General features: G+C 41.8%; 1 protein-coding gene across 1 annotated transcript; it reads right to left on the reverse strand.

Moving 5' to 3' along the window:
• Positions 1-24: 24 nt before the first annotated feature.
• Positions 25-9,798, reverse strand: LOC140075017 (cytochrome P450 2W1-like). Its single transcript, XM_072120445.1, has 9 exons — positions 9,602-9,798; positions 7,565-7,727; positions 6,897-7,046; positions 6,034-6,191; positions 5,411-5,584; positions 4,973-5,120; positions 4,288-4,472; positions 3,487-3,628; positions 25-2,621 (listed from the first exon to the last, which is right to left on the reverse strand). The coding sequence occupies exons 1-9, from the start codon at positions 9,779-9,781 to the stop codon at positions 2,434-2,436; spliced, it is 1,488 nt and encodes a 495-aa protein (XP_071976546.1). The 5' UTR covers positions 9,782-9,798; the 3' UTR covers positions 25-2,433.
• Between the last annotated feature and the right edge of the window lie 2,203 nt (positions 9,799-12,001).

Genomic DNA, 12,001 nt, shown 5'->3' on the forward strand with positions numbered 1-12,001 from the left:
CTAAATAAAAAAACACACGTTAAGTTTGGCTTGATGTTTTGTTATTGAATAAGAAGTATCTGTAACATGATATACTTTTCTTTCATAGACACAGCTTTAAACCCAAAAACATAGCAATTAATATAGCAAGTCCCGTACTTAAGGACACCCGACTTACAGACAACCCCTAGTTAAAGACTGACACCTCTGCCCACTGTGACCTCTGGTGAAGCTCTCTGGATGTTACTATAGTCCCAGGCTGCAGTGATCAGCTGTAAGGTGTCTGTAATGAAGCTTTATTGACAATCCTTGGTCCCATTACAGCTAAAAATTTTGAAACTACAATTGTCACTGGGGCAAATAAAATTTGTGTCTGGATCTACAATAATAAAATATAAAGTTTTGACTTACATACAAATTCAACTTAAAAACAAACCTATGGACCCTATCTTGTATGTAACCCGGGAGCTGCCTGTCATTTGTAAAAACTTGGCTTTCAATGGTGTTCTTGAAAATGTGGTTGTTAGTCCGGCTGTGCCCACCTTCACCCACGGCCACCTGTATTTCTGCCCATCAGGGTAGAAAGTCATTCATTTTGATAATACCGGACCAGAAGGGTCCCAGAGAATCTAGATTATTCCTTCTAAGCCTAAACTTTGACATGTATAAAATCTGTAGTATACAGGTGATTCTTTATACATTCCATTATAAGGACGTGAAATATAGTCGGACACTTGCATTGGGCTATTGCCCTGGTATTTGCATTGGGTTACGTTAAACATGATACATTTATCATAATTTTAAGGAATCTGTATGTTAATGCAAAACTTGTAACAGTGTCTTTACTTCTAGCATCCATAGCAATGCAACCTTCATGTGCTATTATACAGGAACTTGTTCACATTGGGGCAGATTTACTTACCCGGTCCAGTTGCGATCCAGTCGCGTTGTCTGATTCCGGTCTGCCGGGATTCAAGGTCCGTGTGCCCGTTATCCACCAGGTGTCGCCGCTGCGCCGAGCTCCGCCGGAGTTCTCCTTCTTCGTCCCGGTGCATGTTAGTGCTGATCTTGCGACACAAATTCTTTTTTAAATTCTGCGTTTTTTCCGAATCCGTCGATTCTGTCCGTCGATTCCGATTTCTGTTGCGTTAAAGCTGGCACCGATGAGCCACAATCCGATCGCGAGGGCCAAAATCCCAGCAATTCGGAGGCAAATCGGAAATCGTTGGGATTTTGGACCCTTAGTAAATGAGCCCCATTATGTTCTATGTTCTGTCTTTTTTCATATCCATGCCAGGTCCATGTACTTTATACATTCTAACTTCCAGACTGCAATTTAGCTGCCATCATTTCACCTCCCTTGACTCTTTCTTCAAGATAATAATCTTGTACTAAAGGCAAGTCACTGTTTCCTGAAAGATCAGCCCAGTCTTCCCCTGCTTTTATATAAACATCTGATTGGCTCAATTATCCATTTTCTCCCCATTTCGACCCTCTTTTCCTTCATACGATTGTCTACAGATTGTTGTACCTGCAAAATGTCCTTAATCCTAGGTGCTGGATTAGAGGTGGTGGACCTGGCATTATAATAATTTGTAAAAACTTGGCTTTCAATCGTTGCCTTTCATTCTCCAGCTTTCTTTAAAGGAAACCTACCATGATGAATCAGGAGTAGATGTGATGGTAGATTCCTCCTGCTGCCTCTGCCCTAATCTGTCATTTAATAATCCTGGAACCAAACCTAATTTGTTAAAAGCTTTATTTTAGTAATATGTAAATGAGTTGCAGAGGCTCCTGGGGCGTGGAGTAGCCTTAGCTCCCAGTGCCCGGCTAGTGCACGCCCCCGTAACCTCTGCAGTTACTTTATATATTACTAAGAAAGTTTTTAACAAGGTTACGTTCCAGGATTATTAAACTACAGATTAGGGTAAAGGCAGGCAGAAGGATTATGGGCAGCACAGTGGTTAGCACTACAGCCTTGCAGCACTGGGGACCTGGGTTCAAGTCCCAGGGTCAACATCTGCAAATAGTTTGTATGTTCTTTCCATGTTTGCGTGGTTTCCTCCAGGTCCACCGGTTTCCTCCCACACATCAAAACACACTGGTAGGTTGATTAGATTGTGAGTCCCATTGGGGACAGGGACTGATTTGGAAAGTTCTGTGTAATCTGTGTGTGCTATATAAATGAATTATTACCATCACATCTACTTCTGATGGTGGGTTTCCTTTAAAGTCTACCTTAAAAAGCAGGCAAAAATTTTCTTGGATTTAAGATTCCTACTTTTATGGGATTTTTTGGAAATCTTCAACCATACTTCTTTCTCACTTGCAAGTTACAATTATGATTTAGGAAATATTAGAGTCAGCTAAGTAGGCGTCTAGTGGTGAAGCATTGTGTTCTGTGTGGCTTCATGGCTACTATTGGATTAAGGGGTGATTAAATTTATAGACTTCCTACTGCCTGGGAGTTGCACAAACTTTGTAACTCTTGGTTCTCATGGTGAAGACCACTTCTGGAGTGAGGTCCAAGTCTTCTCTCCACACTCCTGGAGGAGGTGTGAATGTGAACTTCTGCAGCAATCCTGTGATAAAAAGGAATAGCTCCATCCTGGCCAGGCTTTCTCCAGCGCACACTCGGCGTCCTGTATAAATAGCAAAGTCAAAGGTTTGTAAATGACTATTGTAGAAACATAATACATTGTAGAAACGTAAAAATAAGTAGCTTTCTTTTTCAATGTACACCCAAGTTGAATAGTATGGGATAGAAAGGAATTCTGATGTATACCATCATTGGAAAGTTATGACATGTCCCTGTTTCTGTGGGATACATGACAGTACAGCCAGGGCTGCATCGGTCATGAGGTGAGATGAGCATCTCACCTCAGGCGGCAGAAAGCAGAGGCCTGATGGGGGCGGAAAATTTCGCAAGGTTTGGAAAGAGTTCCCCTTATGGAGACTTTGCCAATTATTTTCCTTATCCCATCCTGGAAAATGCATTTGCATATTTCCCAGAATCCTCTAGTGAAGCATCAATGGCTATAAGCCTTAATTGGCAAAGTCTATGTAACGAAAACCCTTACCTACCAACCGCACCATGTGTTGACGTCACATTATCTACGTCTCTCCTTCCGTCCTGACACTAAAGCTGTGACTGGGCAGAAGAGCTGGGAGAATAGGTGAGCGGCACCCAAGTGGGAGTGACACTAAAGCTGTGACTGGGCAGAAGAGCCGGGAGAATAGGTGAGCGGCACCCAAGTGGGAGTGACACTAAAGCTGTGACTGGGCAGAAGAGCCTGGAGAATAGGTGAGTGGCACCCAAGTGGGAGTGTGACTACATACAGCACACTCCGGAGAGCAACAATTCTGACACTGGACCTTAGATTAGTACTGCTTCTCAGGAGGTATCAGGGGAGAATTTTTTTGAGGTTGTGCACTGGTAAGTTGTTGGGTTCCTGTTACCCCATGTTGCTCTCCAAGATCCCAAACCTAAAAATTCAGTGACTTTACCTTTGGAGAATGGATAAAAAGCATCTTTTTTCAAAAAGTTCCCATCAGCATCCAAGAAATGATTGGGGTTAAATAGTTGGGGAGTCTCCCATTGGGTTTCGTCATTGAGAACAGATCCGAAGAGGGGGATCACTGTGGTGCCCTATTAAATAATGATAGACATGTAACACTTTTATGGGTCCTCCAAAAATAGTAACACAATTCTAATGGGATATCAGTCATTGCTATTGCTTTTACACCAATTGCGTAAACATTTACCCCCCTCCCGCATGCATTTTAGTGGTTTTAGATGGTGCCTATGCTGTAGGGAACCTCAACTCCCCACTAGTAATAGATTTGAGCTGGCAGAAAAGTAATAAAAGGTGGAGAGGGGCTATAGCTGGCCATGACGTAGATCTGGGAGTGATTAAAGCTGGGATATATGTGTACAAAGACTGTAGAAAGCCCTTCAGAACAATATAATTACTTTTGGGGTGGGTCAAATTCTGCTGACAGTGTCCCTTAAAGTAACAAAAAGCAATATTCAACACTAAGACACCAATAGTTATGGCTTAGTTACAAATGCCGGCCAAGAAAGTTAACAAGACTATTGTAAAGTTTTTATAATGGTCGTAACCATTTGGAATGTACAGTAGTTGCCATCATAAATTTCATGCTACCAATAGCTTTGTATTAGATGTGTATAGAGTTTACTGTATTATAGTGCCACCACCAAGATGTAAAGGGTAAGTGACTGCTTATGATCTGGGTTATGTGAATGGTGCAACATTTTTTATGATATTTTATAATATTCAGAATTACCTTTGGTATAGTGTAACCTCTGAAATTGACATCTGTAGGTGTGGAGTGGGGAAAATATGGAAAGAGATTAGCAAAGCGCTGAACTTCATGGACTAAGGCCAAGCAGTATGGAAGAACTTTCTGGTCATCCCATCGAGGAGGACGCTCGAGCCCGATCACATTTTTAATTTCATTTTGAGCCTTTTCTGAAAAATAAAGAATAATATTGCATATTCCAGTCACTTATCTTGAAATTTATACATTAAAGGATCACGGATTGTAAACCAAGACCACTTACATGCCGGTGTGTGCCCCCTCTGGCAGGATCTAATCTTTTTTTGCCCTTGTTTCTACATAAAAAGGCTTTAAAAATTATGCTAATTAATCTAAGAGGCTCCAGCCTCGATTCACAGCTATGGTGCCTGGTTTGCATTCCTTCATCCATTAAAACCTTTGGAGCCTGGAGCTTTTTATTGTAAAAACCAGGGAATAAGAAGCTAAAGGAAGAGCAGATGCTGCCAGAGGGGGCGCACACCAGTATTTCAGTGTGCTTCGTTTACAATTCTTTACGATCCTGGTGGAAAATGTCCTTTAATTGCTCTGCCCTGGTGTGAAATGGTAAAAGCAGTGCTCGATCTTACGAGGCCGTGGCTTCTTACAGTCCAATGTTCACAGCTAATTAAAACAAAACAAATACCCCTCTTACTCTGTATATGAGGATATTTCATCATGAGCAGAATAGCCCACTGTATGGTGGTCGCTGTAGTCTCCGTCCCTCCGAGCATAACATCAAATGCTGAAGCCAAAAAGTTATTTTCTGTAAACATTTTCTGTTTTTCTTCTGTAACTGTTTCCTAAATGGAAAAAAAAATGTTGATGTGACACTTTGCCCTGGAAATGCTTGGTGATGGCATCAAAGGTATCACGGACCTTTGATGCCATATTCCCTATTCTAAAAAACACCTAAATTTGGTAACTGCAAAGTCCCTTGCTGCTTGTTTCTGTGATGTTTTTTTTTTTTTAATTTGAGAAGATTTGGACAACGGTAACAAGAGTAGCTTTATTTGTGGCTGTATTAAAGATCTTTTTTTTTTGCAAAGTAGAATATATATCCAAAAGTACACAGAGGGTTAACTCTTTTTACCCTTTCATCTTTTTGCAGGAAGGCTTCAGTGTACGTCCGGAAACTATCTTCACATTTAGCTTCCTGTGCTTCCTTGAGGAGAACCTTCAAAATTTCATTAAGTTGATTCACCCTGTCCATAACAAGTCCTGGTTCCTTTAAGACATGCTTCAGTATTGGAAAGATATTGTAGTACTGAAAGGTTAAAAAAAACGTAAATAAGATATGCACTGAAAAAGTATCTGGGAAATATGCAAATATGATTTCTAGGATGAGAAATCATTTCCTCTTGGCTACCCTGTGAGGCAGACCCCCTTAACATCTCTGCATCTCGTCAGTACATTGTAGGGAACTGGTAAATTATCTGTAGTCCACAACTTCAAGGATTAGATGGTATCATTGTGTATGTTGGGTGGGTACAAATCATGTAAGCATCCAAAATTCAATGCATGTGGTGATTTTGAGAGTCTCTTGTAGGGCAAGGGATGCGGGGTCACTGGGTGGCCACAATATGGCTGTAACACACACACACGCAACAAACACACAGCCATGGCAGCTGTCCATTGTTAGCCATATACCATTGTACTGGGCCACTGCATGTGGCTTTGGCTGGTTCATGGACCATTACCAAAGATATAGTTTACCTTTGCTGCTGGAGTACCGGTATTGACAACAATGTCATCCATGATGGTTATAATCTTCTGGAACGTTGGGTTATTGTAGTCGAAACGTCTTCCAAATAACATCCCAAAAGTTATGTTAGGAGGAGCAAGATAGAAGACTTTCTTATCAAAAGGTTTACCTAGAATGTAGAATAGGAAATATTGTTACTCATTTAACCCAGTCTTACCTTTATTCAATACCTATATCATGTTTGGTCAACATCATCTACCCAGGGCCACCTCTCGACACAGGCAGTAGATGTCAGAGCCCTGAGGAGGGGTGGCATGGTCTGTACTAAGGAAGAAAAATTAATTCCATCTGCGTCTTTAAGACACAGATCCCGTTGATTATACAGATTGGTGCAGAATAGACTCTCCGGTATGCTGTTGAAGATGTAGGCGGTGAGTGATGCTGTTGTGCCACCTGTGTCCCTGAACTGAAGCTGTGGCCCAACTACTAGTGTTTGACAGTGTCACGGGTGCTCCCGCTACCCACATCTCGGGTCGTGGGCTCACCTGTGCCCCTCTCCGTGCCCCTGTGCCCCGCAGCTCCAACTCACTAGTCTGGCCTAGGAGGCCTTCTGATTGTACATATAACAAGTATCTTAGATACCGCACATTAAGTTTTATGGTGCTTAGTTGAAAGGTTCTCCAGCTGAACCTCAGATAGGCTGCCTGGGGAGGGTGCAACATTCCAATTTTCACCTCAGGTAAGGTCAACCAAGGTTAAAATCTGCCAACGTATTGTACAAGAATGGGAATTTTTTATGGTTACCAGTGTAGAACCTGCAACTACTAGGTCTCTTCTAATAGAAACCTGCCCAGTTGTATCTAATACCACTCACCATTATGAGACTGGATTGCTGCATTCAGGTACTGTAGCTCCTCGATAATTCTGCCTTCAATGGGTTTCTTCCCCATCCCAAGATCTCTTAATATGGAAAGTGTAAATCTTCGGGTCACCTTCCATAACTCCCCATTGGAGAACACAACACCTAGAAAAGAGGAAAAAATGATTTTACACTTTGGCCTATCTTTAACCAATTTCCTCAAGCAGAACCATGGTCCATGACATAGAAGTCAATCTTTACAACTGGTATTAAATGTTACTTATGTCCCTTCTAGTGGTGACATAAACACTCAATGGCAAAACTCAACATTCCTAAGAAACATTCAGTCTGTATCCTACGTATTCAATCCATACAAAGTGTCAGGATTTACAGTACATACGACCTACAAAGCATTAAAATTTGTCAACGCTAAGCTTCATGTATTTTACTCTTTGCTCTGAAGAAAGACCTTTACAGTCCTGTTGCATCTATAGCCAGGACATCCACCATGTTTTTACACCTCAAACCCGTGATTAATGATGAGCGGACACTAGCAAGCTGGCCGCACAGCTTTAAATTTCAGGTTTGGATGAACCCGACCGAACCCAAATTTTTAAGGGTCCGTTCATCACTACCAGGGACTACTCTTCCTCTAAGTTTAGAAAGACCAATGAATATATTACCATGATTCTTCTGGAAGTCATCAGCAATAGGGATTGGAGCACGATTTCCAAAATCATAGTTGGCCGAGACCAGAGCTTCTCTATTGGCTTCGTAGCCCACCAGAACCACTGCTTTTATAGATCCAAAATGGAAGGTGAAGAATGAACCATATTTCTTTGCGAGCTGGAAAATGATATAAATATCATGTCATCTAAGCTAAAACATTTGTCAATGAAATGTATTAAGAACGGGAGAAAAAAGAAATGAGATTGAAATAGAGGACTGTGGGGATGAAGAAATAGTGGTTTGTTGGTTACCGTCTTCAATGAGAACATCACTGGAGCTCATACACTCCCACTCTCCCCATGACAAAAATTTACAGTGAAACCCATTTGAGATCATCCCACCAAATTGTTGTGAAAATGAGGAGTGTTCCTCTGAAAAAAGTGCACTAATGAAATATCCTGAGAGTATGTCATCAGTGCTAATAAAGTGGAGGACTCCTTACTTAACTGGCTCCCGATCAGCCACTGTATATTTATATACAGTATACATAGCATATTTAAAGGAAACCTACCATTTCAAATGGTCGGTGTAAGCTGTAAACACCGAGCACCAGCTCAGGGTGAGCTGGTGCCGGTGCTTAGTTTCGTTAGTGTTATAAACCGCGGTATCGCGGTTTTAACACTTTTTAAACTTTATAGCAGAAACGATCGTGCGCGCGCCTACATAGGAAATGCCGCAGGCGTTGCGCGCGCACGGTCGCGCCCAGCGCCGAAGCAGCTTCTGCTATAAAGTTTAAAAAGTGTTAAAACCGCGATATCGCGGTTTATAACACTAAAGAAACTAAGCACCGGTGTTTACAGCTTACACCGACCATTTGAAATGGTAGGTTTCCTTTAAAGTGCAGGCATTTGGAGACTTCCCGAGAGAACAGAGAGATTTTCCTGAGAGATTTTCCGCTAGTAGCAAGAAGAAGACAGAAGCCATACTTAATGTTTCTGTCTTCTCCTTCTCTCATACACAGTGCTCGATCAAGCGCTGTACGGAGAACAGAGGCGGCTGGTCCTCCATGCATCCCAGGGGTCACTTGACTGAACATGTAATTGCCGGGATGTCGTAGTGAGGTCTGTCTAGATTGAGCAGTGCCCATATTGCAACAATTATCACATTGAGGCAGTTCCTTTTCACCTGTAACAATTAAAATTGTAATGTAATTATAGTATACAGTATATACTATATAATTTCCCTCTATACATCTATTTATAGTTCTGCTCCACTTTCCTGATATATAAAGTGTAGCCTCCTGTCTTTTACCTCATCAGTCAGACATTCCGGTTGATCTCTATCTGTCCATGAACAATCGTCCTGCCAGGACCATATGTTCATGAATATAAGAATCAGTGGCTTACCCCTTTAAATGTACAAAGAAAAAATGAAAAATAACAAAATGCCAAACACTGTTATATTGTCTGTCTTGGGGTAACACTTTTGTTACAGTTAGAAATGGCTAAAATAGCTACCGTAGATAGATAACTATTTAATCGGGGTTAAGCCTAAATTTTTGTAAAAATTCAGACCAAAGAAAATAGTAAAAAGAATAATCCTGTATTTCTCCCGGGGATAAATGCCACAAAAGTCACAAGACAATACAAAGAAAATTAAAAAGTTAGAGCCATAGTGAATATTGTCAGTTACCAGCTCTATATTCTATATGAGGGGTTCATATTCTACAGGACACCTGAGAGATCCTCTGTTCCTCATGTAAAGCTTTTAGACATTTTAAAGGACCAGATTATGAGAGTGATATGGTCATTAATAGAATTTATATATAAAGTATATAATATTAGTGGTCTGTTGCCAGAGACATATGTTGATTATAAAAACTGAAAATATTCTCATAAAATGTTCCCCATAACTTATTTTTCCCCAAAGCCTGATATGATTTTAACAACCCTAATAATAATTTTCGTAATATCCATGAAGATGAACAATTCCAAGGTCAGCACAAATGGGGACGACCTGTATTGGTCACCAAAACCAAATCCATTATTTACCTCCATGAAAGTCAAGTCTTGTCTTTGTATGTCCAGTATATGCAGGTTACCAATAATGGGGAGCGGGGATGGTCCTGGAGGAAAATTATAATTTTTTCTTTTCGTAAAGCCCATTATTATCTTCATGAGCATCATGATTATGGTGCATAGAAGAAAAATGGTCACCGATTCTGAAGCCATGGTGGTCCTCCTGGTGTCCTTGTCACTGTTGGGTCTCTAGCAGGAGTTACCCTTTATAAAGACTTTACCTCCACGGCATAACTCCACCCACAGCAAACAGATCCCAATCATTTTTGTGTTCTGCTATTTGTGAAAAGTTAAAGTAAAGATCTTCTTCAGTTGTCAAAAAAATAGCCACCTGGCAGATGAACATTATTGCTCAATACTTACCCGAAATCTGCCAGTTCAAGGGATCAAATAATTCCATAACTAAGTGTATTTATTTCACTTTTAGAACAGGTTTGTGAGATCTTTATGCATCTAAATCAAAATTTTGACAACATTTTATCGATAGGTGCAAAAATTTATATAAAAAATGAAAATTTTGGCATCCAGAAATTAACTTTCAAAAGGACTAAAAAGGGATTGTTGTGTTTTAGGGATACAGTTTTATTGGGGGGGCTATGTTGTGTCTGAGCCTGTGCAGAGTGGAGGTCCCTCCTGGTATTTTGGTGCGGTCATGCTTTTCCCCCGTAAAGTAGAGAATGTTGGCAATACACGCTCTTTGTCCCCAAAGGCAGGGACTTAATCTTACAAAGTACAGCAAATGTAGTACGTAAAATCTGCTTACATGGTTCTGCTTAGAATTTCTAGTCATGTAAGAACAGGATTATAGTTATAATAAGCTTATGTTAACATCTAATTTTTCAGACTTCTTGGCAGTATACACTGGGAGTAGTTCGCTCCTTTGAATATCCATTTTGGCATACACTGGGCTGCCAGGTGTTAGCATTTTTTTTCCTTCTCCCCTGATCATGACGGGCTTGGCCCAGGGGGCGGCCTCTCCGGCAGAGGTGGAGCAGCATGTTGCAGTGGAATAGGAAGGTCTGGCCATTCTGTAATATCTGGTTCTGGAATGTCCAATTCTGTCGCCAGAGCATGGATATCATTCAGGTTCCATACCACATGTCTCCGGCCGGCATGTCGTATTTGTAGGTGAAACCCCACAAGTAGGGGATATCCTGACATCTTAGTTCCTCCAGCAGGGGTTTCATGGCCCTGCACTTCAGCAAAGTCAGTCGGGAAAGGTCCGGTTATGTTGCCCACCACTCGGGCTTTAAACATAATGGCATCTTTCAACTGATAGTGGTGGACTCTGCTTATGGTGTCTCCTGGCTCCTCCTGGGATAGAGGGCGGTCTTGGAGGGAACGGTGGGAACGGTTCAGCAGGAACCTCTAGTACAGAGTTAAATAACCGCTTTAAGGTATCATGTGCCTCTCATTTGCATTATTTTACCTTGTCTCACACAGGGTTTTAAAATGCAGTCTTTGAAGACTGCGTGTAATACAGGCATCAAGTTCTCCCTGCATGATCCAGTTACCTTTTCTCAGTACTGCAAGAATTCGGGACAGGGGCACATTACGTGTATTCAGTCTGCTGCTTCTAAAGAATTTTAGGAGCATTGGTCAGAACCATAAATCAGAAGCTCAGTCTGAATTTTACATAATAGAACAGTCCATACCAGTTTTTGGCATAGAAGCGCCAAAATAATTGAAAATTCTTGAGAAATGAAAGAATTTTAGATTGTAATAGCGAGTAGGCTACCACCACACCATGTGGTCATGAAAGGTATGTAGAGGGGCGCATGGAGCATGGCTAGGAAGATGAGGGGACACCTCTAACCGAGGACAGCTTGCCCTTACCTCTGGATAATCACCAGTTTTGATTACTGGTTGGCCACCCTGCTAGATCCACGAGAAAAGTGTAGCATCCTTCATTCCAATACTAAAGCATTAGACAATCTCAAATTGGTGGAGGCAGTACTGCCAGGTTTGTCATTCGGCATCGAGAGCACACTGGTAGCACAGGAATGAGGAGAAAAAAGTCACCAATGCAACAGGAAGACCAGCACCACCTCGGGAGGGAGAGCGAGCATGGTCTCAATGTGATATGCCACAATCATTTCTCGGCACATAGTACCAGAAGGCAGACTGTGGGGGTCATCTACTAAGGGCCCGATTTTCCCTGAATTGCCCCGGGATTTTGGCGCACGAGATCGGATTGTGGCGCATCGGCGCCGGCATGCACGCAACGGAAATCGGGGGGCGTGGCAGTCGGAAAACCCGTTGGATTCTGCGAAACCGACGTATTGTGTCGCTTGACACGCACTTACCTGCACCCGGCCTGGCTTGGTGAACTTCAGTGCACTCCGCCGGAATTCAGCGCAGCAGCGACACCTA

Source organism: Engystomops pustulosus, chromosome 8 (genome assembly GCF_040894005.1).
Source record: "Engystomops pustulosus chromosome 8, aEngPut4.maternal, whole genome shotgun sequence".
Lineage (NCBI taxonomy): Eukaryota > Metazoa > Chordata > Amphibia > Anura > Leptodactylidae > Engystomops > Engystomops pustulosus.

Bases quoted from the DNA above. Each gene is read 5' to 3' on its own strand.
- LOC140075017 (XM_072120445.1), bottom strand. From the start codon at position 9,781: ATGGCTTCAGAATCGGTGACCATTTTTCTTCTATGCACCATAATCATG. The intron at 7,047-7,564 runs GTAATATATTCA...CCTCTTTTCTAG, and splicing joins TGACTTCCAGAAGAATCATG to GTGTTGTGTTCTCCAATGGG. The intron at 5,121-5,410 runs GTAAAAAGAGTT...TTTTCCATTTAG, and splicing joins TCCTGCAAAAAGATGAAAGG to GAAACAGTTACAGAAGAAAA.